At 42.6% G+C, this 22,300-nt stretch overlaps 1 protein-coding gene across 1 annotated transcript in view; it reads left to right on the top strand.

Moving 5' to 3' along the window:
- LOC126293657 (synaptic vesicle glycoprotein 2A-like) overlaps positions 1-22,300 on the top strand; it is a 161,905-nt gene that overhangs the window by 134,792 nt on the left and 4,813 nt on the right. The window contains exons 9-11 of the mRNA XM_049986942.1: positions 1,144-1,442; positions 9,565-9,724; positions 12,060-12,187. Coding sequence (XP_049842899.1) covers positions 1,144-1,442; positions 9,565-9,724; positions 12,060-12,187 — 587 coding nt within the window. The remainder of the gene's footprint in view (positions 1-1,143; positions 1,443-9,564; positions 9,725-12,059; positions 12,188-22,300) is intronic.

Here is a 22,300-nt window from a genome sequence, read left to right as displayed (position 1 = left end):
TATTTGAGCACTTCTACAGATGTAAACTAAAACACAGTTTTGTATCTTTTAAAAGTTGTGAGTAACATTTGTAATAACAATGTTAATAATTTAGCTTCTGCGAATAACTATACAAATTTCAGCCAAATCGAAGTCCACTGAAAAATGGAAAGTACGAAAAAGACCAAGCGCAGGTCATGTAAGAGAAATTTACACTCCCACACCAGTTATAAATTGACAGTTGGTGGTAGTAAGCCGGCCGGTGTGTGGCCGAGCGGTTCTAGGCGCTTCAGTCTGAAACCGCATGCCCGCTACGGTCGCAGGTTCGAATCCTGCCTCGGGCATGGATGTATGTGATGTCCTTAGGTTAGTTAGGTTTAAGTAGTTCTAAGTTCTAGGGGACTGATGACCTCAGAGGTTAAGTCCCATAGACCTTTATCAAAGTCGGAAACGTGATGGTAAACATTTCTCCTCTTTACACGAGGCATCACAATAACGTTTCACCAGGCAATGCTGGCCAACTGCTGTTTGTGTACGAGAAATCGGTTGGAAACTTTCCTCATGTCAGCACGTTGTAGGTGTCACCACCGGCGCCAACCTTGTGTGAATGCTCTGAAAAGCTAATCATTTGCGTATCACAGCATCTTCTTCCTGTCGGTTAAATTTCGCGTCTGTAGCACGTCATCTTCGTGGTGCAGCAATTTTAATGGCCAGTAGTGTAGTTTACCTCTTTATATTCACATTAATATCTTCCACTTTCCGAAGAACCTAGAGTGCTCCACAGCATTTCTCAACGAAATGGCATGTTACACTACAGCTATATCTCTTGCATAGAGCAACTTTAGCTCATTATCCACATTCGAAGCTTCTTCTGTGCGTTCAATACTTGCATATTTTTATTATTTTATATAAAGGACGTTAAAGACTAAGGGTTAGAGATTATCGCCTTTCTTCCTTGGGAATTTTCTTAATTTTTCACCACCAATACGAACTACTCCCACAGCTTGCTCATACACAATCTTCAGGACAGTCATCAGTTTTTGGGTATGCTATTTGTGATATTTTGGGAAAACAAAGAAAACTACATATGATTGTTTTCTCGAAAATTAGAATAAGAGCCTTTTTAATCAATATTATGAGGAAAATAATGTAAATAAATTTCAGTGGGATGGAGACCTACACAGCAGTTGAGGATGTGATGGTCAGCAACTGGACAGTAGAGCTCCTGAGCGCAGAGCCTGGAGCCAACTGGACGACCATCGTGCCGGACGCGATGGACAGCTGGGGCAGTGACGTCACCACGGGGGCTGCTTCCCTGGAACTGCCTCCAGCACTGGAGGTGTGCGTCGCCACGGTGAACCCAGTGAGCTTCCAGAATACGCTCATCACGGGCGCGGGCTTTGCTGTCAGCTACATCGCCATCAGCCCCATTATCAAAGTCGTCAGCAAGAAGACCATCCTCGGTAAGCTTCACGCACCACTGAGGACTCCCCACGTACGGTCAGCTTTCGACTAAAGATTCTACCATGTGGTATGCAAGATGGCAAATATACATTTCATCGGTGTATCTCGTATTTCTTCTATTTGATAATTGCGTTCACTCCTGCATCTATATCTGTAATCTGCGAATCACTGTGAAGTGCATAGCAAAAGGTATATTTATTATATTCTCATTATGAGCTCAACATCCCTCTCATTAGAGAGGGATGTTGACTCAGTTTTTCGCACAAGCCAGTGTTTAATTGAGGTAGACGAAATGGTATCAAAACACTCTTGTCACGGTCCTGATGTCAACTGACACCGTCTGTATAGTCTGGGTTGTTGTTGTTGTGGTCTTCAGTCCTCAGACTGGTTTGATGCAGCTCTCCAGGCTACCGTATCTTGTGCAAGCTTCTTCATCTCCCAGTACCTACTGCAACCTACATCCTTCTGAATCTGCTTAGTGGATTCATCTCTTGGTCTCTCTCTACTACATTTACCCTCCACACTGCCCTCCAATGCTAAATTTGTGATCCCTTGATGCCTCAGAACATGTCCTACCAACCGGTCCCTTCTTCTTGTCAAGTTGTGCCACAAACTCCTCTTCTCCCCAATCCTATTCAATACCTCCTCATTAGTTATGTGATCTGCCCATCTAATCTTCAGCATTCTTCTGTAGCACCACATTTCGAAAGCTTCTATTCTCTGCTTGTCCAAACTGTTCATCGTCCATGTTTCACTTCCATACATGGCTACACCTCAAATCAATACTTTCGGAAATGACTTCCTGACATTTAAATCTATATTTGTTGTTAACAAATTTCTCTTCTTCAGAAGCGTTTTCCTTGCCATTGCCAGTCTACATTTTATATCTTCTCTGCTTCGACCATCATCAATTACTTTGCTCCCAAGGTAGCAAAACTCCTTTACTAGTTTACGTGTCTCATTTCCTAATCTAATTCCCTCAGCATCACCCGACTTAATTCGACTACATTCCAGTATCCTCGTTTTGCTTTTGTTGATGTTCATCTTATATCCTCCTTTCAAGACACTGTCCATTCCGTTCAAGTGCTCTTCCAAGTCCGATCCAACTGCGAACAGTATTTCTTGGAATTGGTAATCTCATTCGGAAGAAGTTCGTAATACAGGGCGCCTCTCCAATCCCTCAGGATGCATAGCAGAACGTTTCGCTGATGCAGCCCTGGTGTAGGAACCGATAGTGGTGGCTGACCTGTCTTGCACCATAGTGTACGCTTCTGGACGTTGCTGTATGCGAACTACTTCTCGTCTACAGTTAACAACCGTTCCAGAAAAGGAGCATTCTTACCGCGTCTCAATAATGAATCACAGATGGACACATGCTGGATGAGATTCGCTTCACTCAGTTCATGAGTTCCGCATTGTGAGGCGGTTTTCCTTTTACGATAGTAAAACAGCGTAAGATGTCGGAAATGTTGTTTCTTGCTTTCCATTGATTGTAAACACACTTCCAGGCACAAACACTCAGTGACGTACTCAATAGCGCGTCAGGTTGTTCACCTCTACACAGCGGCAAATACAGAAAAACCTCAACGAGGTTTAGCTACCTTTGCTTTTACCCCCAAAAAAATCAAGTCACTTGCAGAGTTTAAGAAAGTTTTATTTAAACTGATTATACACATGTACAAGATAATGCCATCTTATAAAAAAGTCATAATTGTTGTTCCCTTCCCTTAATTCTATGTGGCTATTCTTCCTGATAAGTCGGTTAATTACATCGTCAATAGGTCAATCAGTGTCAGAGTGAATGTTCAATAGAGCTAAGCCATGAATGTAAACTAGCTTTCTATTCGGTGCATAGTTTGTATTTATAACGCTTCGTATCGAAGGGTCTCTGTACAAGAAAACAGTTGAATATTCGCGACTTTTCTCGAACAAATGCCAGACGGAGTAACGTATCGAGTTCACTGGAATAGCCGCGGCTTTTCTCGTAGGTATGTGTTAGCTACCTTTGTGCCAGAAACGTATAAATACGATGACGCGCATGCTGTATAGGAAAGTACAACTACTCGATAACTCTATTCAGTCGACTGACGAAAGAAACGAACGAAGAGCGTGCGGGCTGACTGGCGCATGTGGCAATTCTGGGCTGTTAGGCAACTGTCTTACCCTGGGAGACATGGCGGGTGCAGGGTTTGCAGACGATATAGGTGGAAAGCGTGAGTAAAAGGAACGAACTTACGTGGCAACCCAATATATTGGATAAAAACAATCGTCGCTAATAATTACTCTGAGTTTGCGATGCTGAGAAATTCCAGGGCTGCTTTCTAGGACCATTATTATTTCTCCCTGTGAATGTTAGACACCGATGGGTTGCAAAATTGTTAATGTTTTCGTGGCCACCTGTTGACAAACAGCCTGTTAACTTCTGTTTAGGGTTTCTTACCGTACGTTTGTTTGGTTATTTTTCCGGGATTACGCCAGCACGAGTGGCTGGTATTGTCAAAGCTTCAACCCCATTGCTGGTCGTGGAGTCGAGCTTGCGGCTGCAGATTATACAGGGTGACAATTATTGAACTATACGAAAAGAATTGTAAGTTAGTTACAAACTACAGAGTGCACACACTTTATTCAACATGTATCGCTCAAAAGAGGAAAGGCCGCTGGACCTGATGGGATCCCAGTTAGATTTTATACAGAGTACGCGAAGGAACTTGCCCCCCCTTCTTGCAGCAGTGCACCGTAGGTCTCTAGAACAGCGTAGCGTTTCAAAAGATTGGAAAAGGGCACAGGTCATCCCCGTTTTCAAGAAGGGATGTGCGGAACTATTGACCCATATCTCTAACGTCGATCAGTTGTAGAATTTTGGAACACGTATTATGTTCGAGTATAATGACTTTTCTGCAGACTAGAAATCTACTCTGTAGGAATCAGAATGGATTTCGAAAAAGACGATCCTGTGAAACCCAGCTCGCGCTATTCGTCCACGAGACTCAGAGGGCCACAGACACGGTTTCCCAGGTACATGCCGTGTTTCTTGACTTCCGCAGGGCGTTTGATACAGATCCCCACAGGCGTTTAATGAACAAAGTAGGAGCATATGGACTATCATACCAATTGTGTGATTGGACTGAAGAGTTCCTAGATAACAGAACGCAGCATGTCATTCTCAATGGAGAGAAGTCTTCCGAAGTAAGAGTGATTTCAAGTGTGCCTCAGGGGAGTGTCATAGGACCGTTGCTATTCACAATATACATAAATGACTTGGTGGATGACATCGGAAGTTCACTGAGGCTTTTTGCAGATGATGCTGTGGTGTATCGAGAGGGTGCAATAATGAAAAATTGTACTGAAATACAGGAGCATCTGCAACTAATTGACGCATTGTGCAGGCAATGACAATTGAATCTCAATATAGACGTCTAATGTGCTGCAAATACAAGAAAGAAAGAAAGATTCTTCATCATTTAGCTACAATATAGCAGGTCAGCAATTGGAAGCAGTTAATTCCATAAATTATCTGGGAGTAGGCATCAGGTGTGATTTAATATGGAATGACCATATAAAATTAATCGTCGGCAAAGCAGAGGCCAGACTGAGATTCATTGGGACAATCCTAAGGAAATGCAGTCCGAAAACAAAGGAAGTAGGTTACAGTACACTCATTCGCCCACTGATTGAATGCTGCTCACCGGTGTGGGATCCGTACCAGATAGGGTTGATAGAAGAGATAGAGAAGATCCAACGGAGAGCAGCACGCTTCGTTACAGGATCATTTAGTAATCGCGAAAGCGTTACGGAGACGATAGATAAACTGCAGTGGAAGACTCTGCAGGAGAGACGCTCAGTAGCTCGGTACGGGCTTTTGTTGAAGTTTCGAGAACATACCTTCACCGAGGAGTCAAGCAGTATATTGCTCCCTCCTACGTATATATCGCGCAGGGACCATGAGGATAAAATCAGAGAGATTACAGCCCACACAGAGGCATACCGACAATCTTTCTTTCCACGAACAGTACGAGACTGGAGTAGAAGGCAGAACCGATAGAGGTACTCAAGGTACCCTCTGTCACACACCGTCAGGTGCCTTGCGGAGTACGGATGTAGATGTAGATGTAAACGTCACTACAGATATTGGGATTTAGGTTATGTCTTGTTGATATGCCTGCCATCATTGGCGATGATGTGGTGTACACTAACAGCGAAATTCTGCATGGTCCGGAACATTGAAGTTGTCGATGACGTGCTGAATATCTGTTCTCAGCTAAGCAACAGATTTGCTATACACCTTGTCTTTAATATAGCCCCATAAAAAGGAGTCGCATGTGTTCAGATCTGGAGAACATGGCGGCCAATCGAGGCCCATGCCAGTGGCCTCTGGGTACCCCAGAGCCAGAATGCGGTCCCCAAAATGCTGACTCAGGACATCAAACACTGTCCTGCTTCAATGAGGTCGAGCTCCGTCTTCTATGAACCACTTCTTGTCGAAATCAGAGTCACTTTGGATAATGGGGATGAAACCATCTTCCAAAACCTTCACGGACCGTTCGGTAGTCACCATGTCATCAAGGAATCTCGCACCGAGTACTGGACACTGTACACCACACAGTCTCCCGTTGAGGGCGAAGAGAATTCTCGACCGCGGATTGCGGATCCTCAGTCCCCTAAATGCGTCAACTTTCCTTATTGACAAACCCGTCCAACTGAAAGTGAGCTTCGTCGCTAAACCAAACCAAATATGTGCATACTAATTCCCATCATGCCCCGTGACCAACTGTGCAGTTTGAACGTTCTAATGCAAACCGTTCAGAAGTTATGACGATTTTCATATGGTTCAATAATTGCCACTTTGTAGGTACCTGTCCTACAACTTCTTATGGAAAGGCAAACCTTCGTTTCTAGCATTTGCAGAATTGGAGAAAGCTTTTGGCTATGTTGATTGGAATATTCTGAACGTAGCAAGGGTGAAAGATAGGGAGTGAAAGGCTATGTACAATTTGTACGGACACCAGATGGCAGTTATAAAAGCGAGGGGCAGAAAAGGGAAGAAATGGTTGAGAAGGGTGTGAGACAGAGTTGTAGCTATCCCTGATGTTACTCTGTTTGTGTGTTGTGCAAGCAGTAAAGGAGTAGGAAGTAAAGTCCAGAGAGAAGAAATAAAAACTTTGAGGTTTGCTGATGACATTGTAATTCTGTAGGAGACAGTAAAGGACTTGGAAGAGCAGTGGAATCAAATGGACAGTGTCTTGAAAGAGGATATAAGATGAAGGTCAACAAAATCAAAACAAGGATAATGAAATGCAGACGAATTAAACCAGGTGATGCTGAGGGCATTATATTAGGAAATGAGACACTTTATTTAAAGTAGTAAGTGAGTTTCTCTATTTGGGGAGCGAAATAACTCATGATGATCGATGTAGAGAGGATATAAAATGTAGATTGGCGATGGCAAGAAAAACGTTTTGGTAGAAGAGAAATTTGTTAACATCGAGTATAGATTTAAGTATCAGGAAGTCCTTTCTGAAAGAATGTGGAGTATAGCCATGTATGCAAGTGAAACATGGACGATAAACAGTTTAGACAAAATAAGCTTTTGAAAAGTGGTGCTACAGAAGAATACTGAAGATTAGCTGGTTGGATCACGTATCTAATGAGGAGGTACTGAATAGAATTGGGAAAAAGAGGAATTTGTGGCACAACTTGACTAGAAGAAGGGATCGGTTGGGGGTACACATTCTGAGGCATCAAGGGATCACTAGTTTAGTGTTGGAGGGAAGTGTGGGTGTTAAAAATGGTAGAGAGAGACCAAGAGATGAATACAGTAAGCAGATTCAGAAATATGTAGGTTGCAGTAGGTCCTCGGAGATGAAGACACTCGTAGAGGATAGAGTAGTGTGGAGAACTGCAAACCAGTCTTTGGACTGAAGACCACAACAACACCATGTACCTGGCACGCCAATGTCCAAGGATTTTTCTGTGGTCATTCTCACTTGCTACCTGCAGCAATCGTTTGCTGCAATACGGGAATCCAGGATCTGTTCACCTTGAGGCGTTCTCCTTTCTTGTTGAAGCTATTCTCATGGTTGTGTAATTCTGTAGCTTCTCTGGACAAGCGGGTGTAATAACTCTTCTCTACAGAAAGCTGTGTTGGCGAATTTTACTATGTGGTCGGGCTCTCATAGCACGTACTCTGCCACTGCCGATTTCTCCACCTGCCCCAAGCTGCAATGCCGACTATTTTCTGTGATCCAGGATCACTCGTGAAATTTCAGAGAAATAATCAAACGAAAGTCGGCTGAAGTGCCCGAAACAGATACCAACAGGCAGTTCATCAACAAGTGGCCACAACAGCCTCAAAAATTTTGCAACACGTCAGTGTTTAACACTCGCAGAGAAAAATAATAATGGTCCTAGACTGGAGCCCCATCGTTTCACAGCATCACAAACGTTCAATGCCAATTACGTTCTGTGATGCAGGATCACTGGCGAAACATCAGGAAAATCATCAAACAAGCATTGGCCAGAGAACACAAGACAGAATTTGTCAACTGACGTGTCAGATTAGCTGTAGACTGAATATACAAACACATTAAATAAAAATAATCGTTACCTCTGAGTTTGCAATGCCATGTGCATTGTTTCATGGAGAGCAATAATATGGTGCTTCTGCAGGCTACGAGAGCGAAAAAAAAAAAAAACAAAAAAACTGGAAACTCCTCATAACATTTTTATTTCTTAATATTTTTACACCAAATTTTGATCGCCTTCAAAGTATTCTCCATTGACCACAATGCACTTCTTCAAACGGTCGTTCGATTGTTCAAAATAGTTTTTAAATTCACTTATCGGGATGTTCGTTATGTCTTCCAACGATTTTTGTTTCATTTGCTCCACAGTGGCGAAATGCTTTTGTTTTGTGTCCCTTTTGAATCTGAGGAACGAAATCACAGAGTGCTAGATCCGTTGAGTAGAGGGGCGATGGACAATAGGTGTCAGGCCGTTTTTGATCAAAAACTGCTGTACGGAGAGGGCGGTGTGGGCCAGCGCATTATCATGATGGAAGAACCAGTCGCCTGTGCGCCAAAGATCTGTACTTCTCTTTCAGATGCTCTCCCTCCACCTTTTCAGAATCTCCTAGTAGAGCACCTGGATGACAGTTTGACCCAGGGGAATGAATCCACTTGCACAACACCTCTGCAATCAAAGAAACAAATGAGCATCCTCTTGATGTTTGACTTCACTTGGCGAGCTTCTCTGGGATGAAAAGAATCACTTGTCTTCCAGTGGCTCGATTGCTGATTTGTTTCGGGGTCGTATCGATAGTACCACGATTCGTCACCAGTAACCACCTTCGAAAAAAAATTCAGGGTCTTCTTTCGGCTGATTGTGAAGCTCAAAACGTGGCTGAAGTCGATGCAGGCGTTGTTCGTCTGCGAGAAGGCGGGAGACAAATTTGGCTGCAACACTTCCCATATGCAAATTTTCGCATAAAATCTTTTGAGTTGAACTCCATGATAATCTAGACATCTCACAAAGTTGATTAGTGGTTCGGCAACGGTCTTCACGAACGAGGGGATTGATTTTTTCGACTTTTTCGTCACTTCTTGACATTGACTGGCGTCCTGAATAGGGATGGTTTACGACTGACATTTGTCCATTTTTAAAATTTGGAAACCGCTCTTAGACTCAGGTTTTACTTGCGGCAGCATCCCCATAAGCAGTCTTATGCATTGCAATTCTATGGCCGATTTCCCCAACAGGAAACAAAATTTAAAAGCCACGTGTTGCTCTCAACAATCTGCCATCACGTTTTTGCCGAAATGGAGAAAGTTGCTTTACTAAAAAAACTCTCACAGGCGAACCAATGCACTCACAGCGACACACCTGCGCACACTGACTCACGTGTCGTGACCGTAACGGACACCTGGTCGAACAATGGGTTCCCCCACTCTTCCTCTCCAGCGCACCCCAATTCCCGTTACTTTTGACCGTCCCCCCTCCACGCCCTCGTATTGTGAGAGCACTATTGTTTCATTCCGTGGAAGCTGCACAGTGACGCACAGGTTTAGGTATAGACCCTCCCCGACCATTTCCCAGAACTACTCACAGGTGCCTCTCCCGTTACAGCGGTGTGCCTGACGGTGTCCGGGGCCTGTGGTGTGGCCGTGCTGTGGGCGCAGACCGACCTGGAGGTGCTGCTGCTGCCGATGGCCTTCATCATGCTCTCCGGGATGTGCGTGTCCGTCGTTAACGTCGTCGTCGTCGATACCGTCCCCACCTATCTCAGGTAAGCCACCACAGCTCTTGCGGCATTTCAAAATGAAGTGGACAGATTTCATTTTCTTTTCAAGTGCATACGAGCGACACAGACAAAGTCAGTCCAACATGCAGTGAGTAACTGTTTTGCGTAAGCTTATAAGTTCCTGTACGGTGATCACCAGCTGAAAAATAAGAGTTAAAGGCAGTACTAATCAAAGGAGAGGCTGAAACGTGGAAGGAATTAATCGTAAATATCATAAAGTCTTTTACACTGAAGCGCGAGAGTAACTGGTATTGGCATGAGTATTGAAATACAGAGTTATGTAAAAAGGCAGAATACAGCCCTGCGGTCAGCAACGCATCTCCGAGGTAGCGATGAAGTGGGGATTTTCCGGTATGACCATTTCAAGAGTGTACTGTGCATATCAGGAATCCGGTAAAACATCAAATCTCCGACATCGCTGTGGCCGACAGTCGATTGGTCGGTTTCTCACGGCTTGTAATATAAGTTGTCTACGCAAAGGTGATGTAATTTACGTAAATAATGGGCTACCAATTTGCGTACTTGGTGATGGCTTCCAGTAGCCACGCAGAACGATTTACATTGTGAGAATTTGCTCGCCGAGACATCAATGTGCGTTCACTATAAAGCTCCTCAGACCACTGTAGCACGATTCTGTCTCTGAAACACTGACAATTATGCTGCTGAAAGATGACATCGCCTTCAGAGAAGACATCAAGCATGAAGGGATGCAGGTATGCACAGCTGTCAGCATGTCTTTCATTACTACCACAGGTCCCATGCAAGCACAGGAGAATGTCCCCCATAGCATGATACTGCTCCCACCAACCTGTGTCCATGGCGTACTGCACGTTTCGAGCCACCGTTCACCTCAATGATGGAGTTTGTGAAGGCGACCATAGTCCTAGCATAGCAAAAAATGAGATTCATCCGAGGAACAGACACGTTTCAATTTATCTATGGTCGAATCCCGACGGCCCTGCGCCCACTGCAGTCGTAACTGACGATGTCGTTGGCCCAACATGTCAACGTGTAAGGCTGGTGTGCGGCAGAGGTCCATGTTCAACAATGTACGATGAACTGTATTCTCTGAAACACTTGTGCATGCACCAGCATTGTACTCTTTCCGCAGAGACGCCACAGATCACCATCTATCCTACTTTTCAAATGGTTCAAATGGCTCTGAGCACTATGGTACTTAACATCTGAGGTCATCAGTTCCCTAGAACTTAAAACTACCTAAACCTAACTAACCTAAGGACATCACACACATCCATGCCCGAGACAGGATTCGAACCTGCGACCAAAGCAGTCTCGCGATTCCGGACTGAAGCGCCTAGAACTGTTTGGCCACCACGGCCGGCTCCTACTTTGCAGAGCAAACAATTCCCCAAACATCACGTTGTGTGAAGAGTCAGGGGCGTCCAAACATTTAGCGGTTAGTGGTAGTTTCACTGTTGTTCTACATCTTTCTACAAATGCTCACGACACCAGCACATGAACGTACGACCAGCTTCCCTGTTTTCGAGACACTCGTTCACAAGCTATGCACAATAATAACCCGCCCTTTCCCAAAGCCGCTGATCTCAATGTATTTACCCATTTGCACCCCATATCTTCGCTAGGCTGATGACTATTCATGTCTGCTTTGCTTACGTACTTTCGTTATTGAGTCACGTGCTCGGAATGCCACCATGTGGCATTCAATGACATGGTGGACAGTGCTCATAATGTTTTGGCTGATTGGTGTATTTTCGGTACCACTTAGCCTGCCACCACTTGCCGCACCAATGTAAGAGGCATGTATGGGTAGAGCACCACTGGTATTCCAATGCATGTGTAACCATTTTCAGACAAAATTGAAATTTTGGGGAATTTGGATACTTATTCGTATGTGTCCTGCATGATGGGACTGGCACCGGCATACTGCGCCAAACCTAAATGTTATCGTTTAAAACAACACTATGTCAAAGTCTGCAAATCGGACAAACTGATCGTATAGCAAATTCAAGCTGAGTCTATGCAGGCAATAAAGGTACATACACTTTCTCCTATCGAATCGACAGTAAGGTACGTTAATACTAGAGACCAGCTGTTCCAGTTTACAGACTTGACGTTAATATAAGATATCTATTCAGCAAAGGAGAACATAGGTTGGTCAGAGTTGCCAGCTCGGATTCTGCATAAACACCTCTCTCTCTCTCTCTCTCTCTCTCTCTCTCTCTCTCTCTCTCTCTCTCTCTCTCTCTCTCTCCTGATCATCGCGTATCACGGAGGGAACATGTTTTATCTCTCGATTACTCTAATTATAGAGCTGTTAGTGTGCATTTTCTTATTGCAGAGCCATGGCGGTGTGCCTGTCACTGTGTTTCGGGCGCCTGGGCACCTTCATCACATCACTCATGTTGGGTGCCCTCATAGACTCCAACTGCGTCCTCGCCATCGCCATCCTTGGAGGATACGTTGTTGGTATGTAGACATTAACTGAATGTTTGGGTGTCCTATCGACCATAACACTGTCCTCTCACTATGATAGAGAATGAGTTACACTGCTGGCCATTACAATTTCTACACCAAGAAGAAATACAGATGATAAACGGGTATTCATTGGACAAATATATTATACTAGAACTAACATGTGATTTCATTTTCACGCAATTTGTGTGCATAGATCCTGAGAAATCAGTACCCAGAATAACCACCTCTGGTCGTAATAACGGCCTTGATACGCCTGGGCATTGAGTCAAACAGAGCTCGGATGGCGTGTACAGGTACAGCTGCCCATGCAGCTTCAACACGATACCACAGTTCATCAAGAGTAGTGACTGGCGTATTGTCACCAGCCAGTTGCTCGGCCACCATTGACCAAACGTTTTCACTTGATGAGAGATCTGGAGATGTTCTGGCCAGGGCAGCAGTCGAACATTTTCTGTATCCAGAAAGGCCCATACAGGACCTGCAACATGCGGTCGTTCATTATCCTGCTGAAATGTAGGGTTTCGCAATGATTGAATGAAGGGTAGAATCACGGGTCGTAACACATCTGAAATGTCACGTCCACTGTTCAAAGTGCCGTCAACGCAAACAACAGGTGACCGAGACCTGTAACTAATGGCACCCCATACCATCACGCTGGGCGATAGGCCAGTATGGCGGTGACGAATATAGGCTTCCAATGTGCGTTCACCGCGATGTCGCCAAACACGGATATGACCATCATGATGCTGTAAACAGAACCTGGATTCATCCGAAAAAATGACGTTTTGCCATTCGTGCACCCAGGTTCGTCTTTGAGTACACAATCGCAGGCGCTCCTGTCTGTGCTGCAGCGTCAAAGGTAACCGCAGACACGTTCTCCGAGCTGATAGTCCATGCTGCTGCAAGCGTCGTCGAACTGTTCGTGCAGATGCTTGTTGTCTTGCAAACGTCCCCATCTGTTGACTCAGGGATCGAGACCAGTCGGCACGATGCGTTACAGCCGTATAGATAAGATGCCTGTCATCTCGACTGCTAGTGATACGAGACCGTTGGGATCCAGCACGGCGTTCCGTATTACCCTCCTGAACCCACCGATTCCATATTCTGCTAACAGTCATCGTATCTGGACCAACGCGAGCAGCAATGTCGCGATACGATAAACCTCAATCGCGATAGGCTACAATCCGACCTTTATCAAAGTCGGAAACGTGATGGTACGCATTTCTCCTCCTTACACGAGGCATCAGAACAACGTTTCACCAGGCAACGCCGGTCAACTGCTGTTTGTGTATGGGAAATCGGTTGGAAGCTTTGCTTATGCCAGCACGTTGCAGGTGTCGCCACTGGCGCCAACCTTGTGTGAATGCTCTGAAAAGCTAATCATTTGCATATCACAGCATCTTCTTTCTGTCGGTTAAATTTCGCGTCTGTAGCTTCGTAGTGTAGCAATTTTAATGGCCAGTAGTGTAGTTTTACAGTTATATATAGTACATATTCTCAGAAGAAAATAACGCAACATTTTTACCAAAGTGTTTATTTATAATTTACAATGTGACCATTACCAAAATCGACAAGGTGCAGGAACCAATTCCTGACTGGAAATGGATGAAAAACTGTCCTATAAACATCTGTCTGGAAATGCGTCATTGCCACAGTAGATGGCGCTGACGAATGAAAGTTCCTCTGACTGTGTGCCATGTGTTCCTTGTTTGTTGCAGACTGTGTGATTGGCACAGCGTACTGTAAGCAGCATAATGGTCCTGTATTCATGTCAGAAACAAGCCGAGATGGTGTTTGTGTATGGCGCAGCAGGTGGAAACGACCGAGATGCAGCACTATTGTATCCAAAAAAGTACCCTCAAAGACACCAACCACACCGAAGAACATTTGAAGCCCTTTTTGGACGCTTGTGTACTCGTGAGTCCTTTCAGATAGACGAACATGCAGGGAGGCAGCGCACCGTGCGTACACCAGTTTTGGAGGACAGGATATTGACATGAACCCCAGTACAAGCTGCTGGCAAGTGGCCCGCCAACATGCTATAAGCTACAGTACCGTTATGTGTATCCTGCATGGCAGCCGCTACTATCCCTATCACATGCAATCAGTCTAAACACTATCAGCGGCTGATTTCACTCTACAGAAGAATCTTGTCGATGGTTTTTTCACCAGCCGATCACACTGATGGGATTGTTGTTGTTGTGGTCCTCAGTCCTGAGACTAGTTTGATGCAGCTCTCCATGCTACTCTGTCCTGTGCAAGCTTCTTCATCTCCCAGTACCTACTGCAACCTACATCCTTCTGGATCTGCATAGTGTATTCATCTCTTGGTCTCCCTCTACGATTTTTACCCTCCACGATGCCCTCATATACCAAATTGGTGATCCCTTGATGCCTCAGAACATGTCCTACCAACCGATCCCTTCTTCTGGTCAAGTTGTTCCACAAACTCCTCTTCTCCCCAATCCTGCTCAATACTTCCTCATTAGTTATGCGATCTGCCCATCTAATTTTCAGCATTCTTCTGTAGCATCACATTTCAAAAGATTCTATTCTCTTCTTGTCCAAACTATTTATCGTCCATGTTTCACTTCCATACATGGCTACACTCCATACAAATACTTTCAGAAAAGACTTCCTCACACTTAAACCTATGTTCGATGTTAACAAATTTCTCTTCTTCAGAAACGCTTTCCTTGCCATTGCCAGTCTACATTTTATATCCTCTGTACTTCGACCATCATCAGTTATTTTACTTCCTAAATAGCAAAACTCCTTTACTACTTTAAGTGTCTCATTTCCTAATCTAATTCCCTCAGCATCACCCAATTTAGTTTGACTACATTCCATTATCCTCGTTTTGCTTTTGCTGATGTTCATCTTATACCGTCCTTTCAAGACACTGTCCATTCCATTCAACTGCACTTCCAAGTCCTTTGCTGTCTCTGACAGAATTACAATGTCATCGGCAAACCTCAAAGTTTTTACTTCTTCTCCATGAATTTTAATACCTACTCCGAATTTTTCTTTTGTTTCCATCTGTCATCAATCCTCTTTACTGTCAAAGCAACCTTTACTAGAACTGTCATCATCAATCTGCATAATCGTCATCTGTGGGATACAGGGGAAGGTCGAGGCATCTTATCATCATCGGTTCAGCAACAATGTGTGGGCAGGGATTCTTGGCAACCACATACTTGGACCAGTTATTATTCGACAATTCCTCGGTGGTGGAACGTAACAGGAATTGTTGCAGAATACTCTGCCTGGGCTGCTAGAGAATGTGCCTTTGGCAATAGGACAGCTTATGTGGATTCTGCATGGCGCAGCTTCACCCACGTCTGCATTATCGCTCACAAGCACCTTAACAACATCTTGTCCAGACACAGGATAGGACACAGAAGCCCTTTAGATTGGTCTGCCAGATCACCGGACTTAAACCCTCTGGATTTTTACCTCTACAGGCATCTGAAAAGTGCCGTGTATGCTGAACCAGTCACTAGTGTGCAGACCCTTCAACTGCATGTTCATGACACCTGTGACGCTGTTTGCAGATAGGTTGGTACATGGAAAAAAGTGCAGCAGTCCATGATGAAATGGGTGAACATGTACACTGCATCCCGTGGAGCACACTTTGAACATCTGTTGTGACAAGGATGCGACGCAGCTCTGTACTGTGTTCAAGGATGGTCTGTTGTGATTGCATGCACACCATCCATTTCCAGACACATGTTCATAGGATCTATTTTCCTCCATTGAAGTCAGGAATCCATCCCTGTAGTTCATCAGTTTTATTAATGTTGACCCTTTGTATACATACAGTGACTTATGCTTAACTAGTTCAATGCACCCTCTCTTCCTATCTTACACACACAACACACAACACACACACACACACACACACACACACACACACACACACACACACACACACACACACACACACACACAATCATCATCATCAGCAGCAGCAGCATCATCATACTACTACTACGCATTCATAAATCCTTCACCAGAGTACAATTAGTTGTAGAGCAGATACAATTTGAGTTTCTATCCCCAAAATTCTTTACTTCATTGGGTAGTTGGCCAAAGATTTTTATGCCTTTCACACCTTTCGGAGACACTTTAAGACTGAATGAAGCATAGTATAAATCATTTATGCTTCTTTTGTTATATTTATTAACACTACTGTTGTCTCCCACCTATGATTCAACATTAACAACAAACTTCATAAAGCAGTTGATGTACTGCATGGCTGTTGTCAGTACATCTGTCTGTTTAAAGACCTTATATAAGAGATTCATCCATGTACCTTCACACTGTTAAATTGGATTCAAACTAATTTTGAATTTAATCTGTTGTCACAGGATGGTAACTCAATAGACTCACTTCACTGTAATTGTAACTCTCGTAACTAGGCATAGTACTCACGTGTCAGAACACAGTGTCCATCTACTAAGTACTCCACATGTTCATTTTCAGCTTTGAATATAGTGACAAACCGAAGAGAAAATTGTTCACACTGAATTAAATTATACTGACTGGCACATACTGTACTCCAAATATGACTGTACAAAGAGTGCCCTTACAAAGACTGCTTGTGTGGTCTCTGACAAGCCATCTTAAATACCTTACTTTTTACATTACTGAAAATATTATATTGACAAAATGACAAATAAAAATTCAAGTTTTGCAAAAAATTATGCATAACATGAATTACAGTAAATTATTGAGTTTTTATTGTTATAATCTGAGTTTGAGGTATGTTACATTTTCGTGAGAAATTATATTTTGAAGCACTCATTAACAGTACTTTAAACCAATGTTACAGCTTACTTACACTGAGGTGACAAAAAATAATATGATAATGATATGCACATATCCAGACAGTGGTACTATTTCTTACACAAGACATAAAAGGGTAGCACATTGATGGAGGTGTCATTTTCACTCAGGTGATCCATGTGAAAAGGTTTCTGAGAAGATTATGGCCACAAGATTTGAATTATCAGAACACAGAATGTTAGTTGGAGGTAGACACCTGGGACATTCCATTTTCGAAATCGCTAGGAAATTCAATATTATGAGATCCACAAAGTCAAGAGCGTGACAAGAATAACAAATTTCAGGCATTATCTCTCACCATGGTCAATGCAGCAGTGCTTGTGTAGAGTTGTGAGTGCTAAAAGATGGTCACCACTACATTAAATAACTGCAGATATCAATGTGGGATGAATGACGAACATATCTGTTAGGGCAGTGCTGCGAAGTTTGGTTTAAATGGGCTGTGGCAGTAGGTGACCGACTCAAGTGCCTCTCCTAAAGCATGACATTGCCTGCAATGTTTCTCTTGCTCTCCTGATGATCACTTGAACCCTAGATGACCGGAAAACTGTGGGCTGGTCAGATGAGTTCCGAATTCAGTTGGTAAGAGTTGATGGTAGAGTTCAAGTGTGATGCAGACCCCATGAAGCCCTGGACCCAAGTTGTCAAGAAGGCACTGTGCAGTCTGGTGGTGGCTCCATAATGGTGTGGGCTGTGTTTACATGGAACAGACTCAGTCCTCTAGTCCGACTGGATTGATCATTGACTGGAAATTGCTATATTCAGTTACTTGGTGACCATTTTCAGCAATTCATGGACTTCATGTTCCCAAGCATCAATGGAATTTTTGTGGATGACAATGTGTCGTGTCACGAGACCTGGCACTATTCCAGGTAAAAGGAGGTCCAACACAATATTAGGAGGGATCCCATGACTTTTGTCACCTCAGTGTACTTTGTACATTTTATTACTATCATAATTCCATTGTATGTGTACGTAGTATGTGCTGTTGAAAGTATTTCTTCTGGTATGAGAAAATGTTTATAGCTGATTTTAGCACTGTTAACATGTTGGCGATTACTAATTTGGGTAACAAAATTAAATAATTGGATAAAAGTTGCACAAATGAGAAACAGAAGTTGAATTAAAATCCATACAGCAGTAAAAATATGAATACTTAAATCAGTCAGTGCACACAACATACAGATACAGTACATGGTTATGGTACTGAATATGGTAGTTGAAATGGTGTTAATAGGTACAGTAAATATTACCCTCCTCTGCTACATTACATGTCCTCATTAAATTCTTTTATCTAAGAAACACATTTTTTTCTAAATGACAAGTTACCACAAAATATAATGCCATACGACATTAGTGAATGAAAATAGGAGAACTAAGTCTACATACTTACATTTTGATCTCCAAAATCTGATATCACACATAGTGCAAAAGTTGCAGAGCTTGCACATTTAAGATGATCCATAACATTTTGACTTCCAGTTGACATTATTAGCAATGCAATTATTAGAATATTCTTTTTCATTACTGAATTACATTTCTGATGACTTGGTAAGGCTCTGTGCAGTATTGAACTGTATGTATTCTGTTTTATCTAAGTTCAGTGACAGTCCATTTGTAGTGGACCAGTCATTTATTTTCAAGGGAATATTATTTATGTATTCGTGTGTTGAAATTACTCAGTTAGGCTTTGTTATAACACCTGCATTGTCAGCAAAGTGAACACTGTAAGGACTTCACAAAACTATTTTAGCATCATTTGAGGCATCCTTGCTAGAGATTTGTGTGGGTGGTAAGCTGGAGATCAACCAGATTATTATGTACGTCACCACCTGCAGATGTAGGACAGGGAAGTAAAGGGAGGCACCTCGCTAGACAATAATGCCATGAGCATCTTCCAGACGACAGCTGTAGGTGAAGGCCTGAGGAACCATCCTGGCACTTGTTGTCATTCTGTCAGAAGAGACCTGAAGTATTCTTGAACCAGCGGAAGACAATTTTGCAGATATCATGGAAGCAAAACAGTATTTGAGAATACACAATGTGCTTTTAGACAAGAACATTCTTGTACAATGCATATTTATTTTACTTTGGAAAAAAGAAATGTTACTCAACAGAAATGGGTCATTGTTGACGTGAATGCACTGCTATGGCTGTAACCATGTATCTCACCAACTTGCTCAAAATTTCTCAGATGCTTTTGGAGAGTGATACTCATAGTGGCCAGAGATTGACATGCTTCATGAGGGACATCAGTGGGACAGTCTAGCAACCTCTGGGACATTGTACAGGTCTGGTTTTCCTTGTAAATGATGACCGTCAGTTAGTTGTTGAACACTGCATTCAGGCCCTGTCTACTACATCTACACAGATATTCTGCAAATCACACGTAAGTGGCTGGCATAGGAGTCACTGCACCTCCTTAGCAATAATTCTCTATTATTACACTCTCAAACAGTGTGTGGAAAAAACAAATACCTATGTCTTTCTGTGCAAGCTCTGATTTCCCTTATTTTATTATGATGATTATTTTTCCCAATGGAGGTTGGTATCAATGAAATATTTTCGCATTTGGAGAAGAAAGTTGCTGATTAAAATTTTGAGAGAATATCCTGTCACGGCAAGAAACGCCTATGTTTTAATGATGTCCACTCCAAATCCTGCATCTATCAGTGACACTCTCTTCCGTATTTTGTGATAATGCAAAACATGCTGCTCTTCTTTGAACTTTCTCAGTGTACTCCATTAGCTGGTAAACTGAGCAGGGTGGTGCAGTGGTTAGCACACTGGACTCACATTTTGGAGGATGATGGTTCAAACCCGTGTCCGGTCATCCTGATCTAGGTTTTCTGTGATTTCCCTAAATCGTTTCAGCTAAATGCTGGGTTGGTTCCTTTGAAAGGGCACGCCCAACTTGCTTCCCTAATCCACTGGGTCTGATGACCTCACTGTTTGCCTCCCCCCCCCCCCTCCCCCCACCAGCTCCAGCTCTAAATCAACCAACAAACCTGTCTGGACAGGATCAAGACTGTACATCATTACTCCAAAAGAGGATGGATAAATGTAGTGTTGGCACTCATTTTAGTAGATCTGTTTTATTTTCTAAGTGTTCCGCCAATAAAATGTAGTCTTTGATTTGCTATACACTCAACATTTTCTGTGTTTTCTTTTCAATTACATTGTTTGTACTTGTAATTCCCAGGTATTTAGCTGAATTTATGGGTTTTGGATTTGATTGGTTTATCGTGTAACTGAAGTTTAATGGATTCATTTTAGCACTCATGTGGATACCTCACACTTTTCGTTATTTAGGATCAACTGACAATTTCCAGGCCATACAGATATCTTATCTTAATCATTTTGAAATTGATTTTGCTTTTCTGATGAATTTACTAGACAATAAATGTCAGCATCTTCTGTAAACAGCCAAAGACAGCTGCTCAGATTGTCTTCTTAATCATTTATATAGATAAGCAACAATAGAGGGCCTTTAACACTACTTTGGGGAACTCCAAATATCACTTCTGTTTTACTTGATGACTTTCTGTCAGTTACTGTGAACTGTGACCTCTCTGATAGGAAATTACGAATCCAGTTGGATAATTGAGACAATATTCCATAAGCACCACTTTGATTACAAGCCACTTGTGAGGTACAGTTTCAAAAGCCTTCTGGAAATTCATACCTTGTCAATAGCACTCAAAACTTCATGTGAGTAAAGAGCTAGTTCTCTTTCATGAGGATGGTATTTTCTAAGTCCATGTTGATTATATGTCAATAGACTGTTCTCTTCAAGGTAATTCATAATCTGTATCTATGTGGATACTCCGCAAATCACACTTAAGTGTCTGGCAGTGTTCAAACACATGGCATGTTCCAAAATCATGCTGTATATCAACATTAACATATATGGACCTATAATTTAATGGATTACTCATTCTGCCTTTCCTGAATATTAGTGTGACCAGTGTGTCTTTCCAGTCTTTGAGTGCGGATCTTTCATCAGGCGAGTGGTTGTATATGACTGTTAAGTAACCCATCCATTGCAGCATCTGTAAATGCTGCCAACAACAAATGCAATGAACAATAATGTACAAAATGAGATCAAAAAAATAAAAATAACAGTTCTCAGGGCATTATGCTGCCAAACAACTGGTCTGTATTTGATTCTTGGTCATGGCTTTTATTTTCATTTGATATTTTTTTGGTGTGTCTGATAATATTCTGATAATCAGAATACCTTTCTTTCCCTTGTTTTAAATAAAACATCAGCAGGTGTCATTAATAATCAAATAAGTGTCCGCCCCCAGTAGCTGAGTGGTCAGCATGACAGAATGTCAATCCTAAGGGCCTGGGTTTGATGCCCGGCTAGGTCAGAGATATTCTCTGCTCAGGGACTGGGTGTTGTGTTGTCCTAATCATCATCATCATTTCATCCTCATCGACATGCGACTCACCAAAATGGCATGAAATCGAAAAAACTTGCACCCAACAAATGGTCTACCTGACGGGAGGCCCTAGTCACATGACATCAAATAAGTTATTTTCTTCATGCTACATGATGCACTATGATAGGACTTTTGTAGATAATGATGCTCAACTGACCTAACTGTGAAAACGCTACCACAGAAATGTACCTGTCTTTGTCACTGTGTGACGTTCATTGTTTCAACAGGTAAAGAATTTCATTGCACAGCTTCAAAGTTAGGTGATATCACAGCAGAGCAGATAATTACAAGACAGGGTGGATGCCATCTAAATTCATGCATTGGTCTGTGAAACAGATATGTTTTTCCATGAACATTGTATCAGAAAGCATGTCGATGCAGGGAGATTTGGTCTGTGTGTTGTGCATGGTGTGAGAAATATATTTCTATGATAAGTTTCACCCCACTGATTGTGAGAACACTCACAAGGAGACAGTCAGTGAGGATTAAGCAATCTGTCAATACATTACATATGCTTACTTCATTATTAAATGTATACTACTTTGAGTCACATAACTTACTCTCTAATAGTCAATTTGGCTTCCGCAAGGGAAGAAATACCACCAATGCTGTTCTTTCAATTGTAAATGAAGTAATAACAGCCTTTGAGAATAAAAATAAAGCATCACTTCTTTTATGCGATTTGAGTAAGGCATTTGACTGCATTTCTCATAATATCTTACTTGCAAAACTCAAATTCTATGGTGTACAAGACTCTGCATTGGCAGTAATTGAATCATACCTAAACAATAGGAAGCAGTTTGCCTCT

This window comes from Schistocerca gregaria, chromosome 10 (assembly GCF_023897955.1).
Source record: "Schistocerca gregaria isolate iqSchGreg1 chromosome 10, iqSchGreg1.2, whole genome shotgun sequence".
Lineage (NCBI taxonomy): Eukaryota > Metazoa > Arthropoda > Insecta > Orthoptera > Acrididae > Schistocerca > Schistocerca gregaria.
This window is presented reverse-complemented; position numbering and strand designations above follow the sequence as displayed.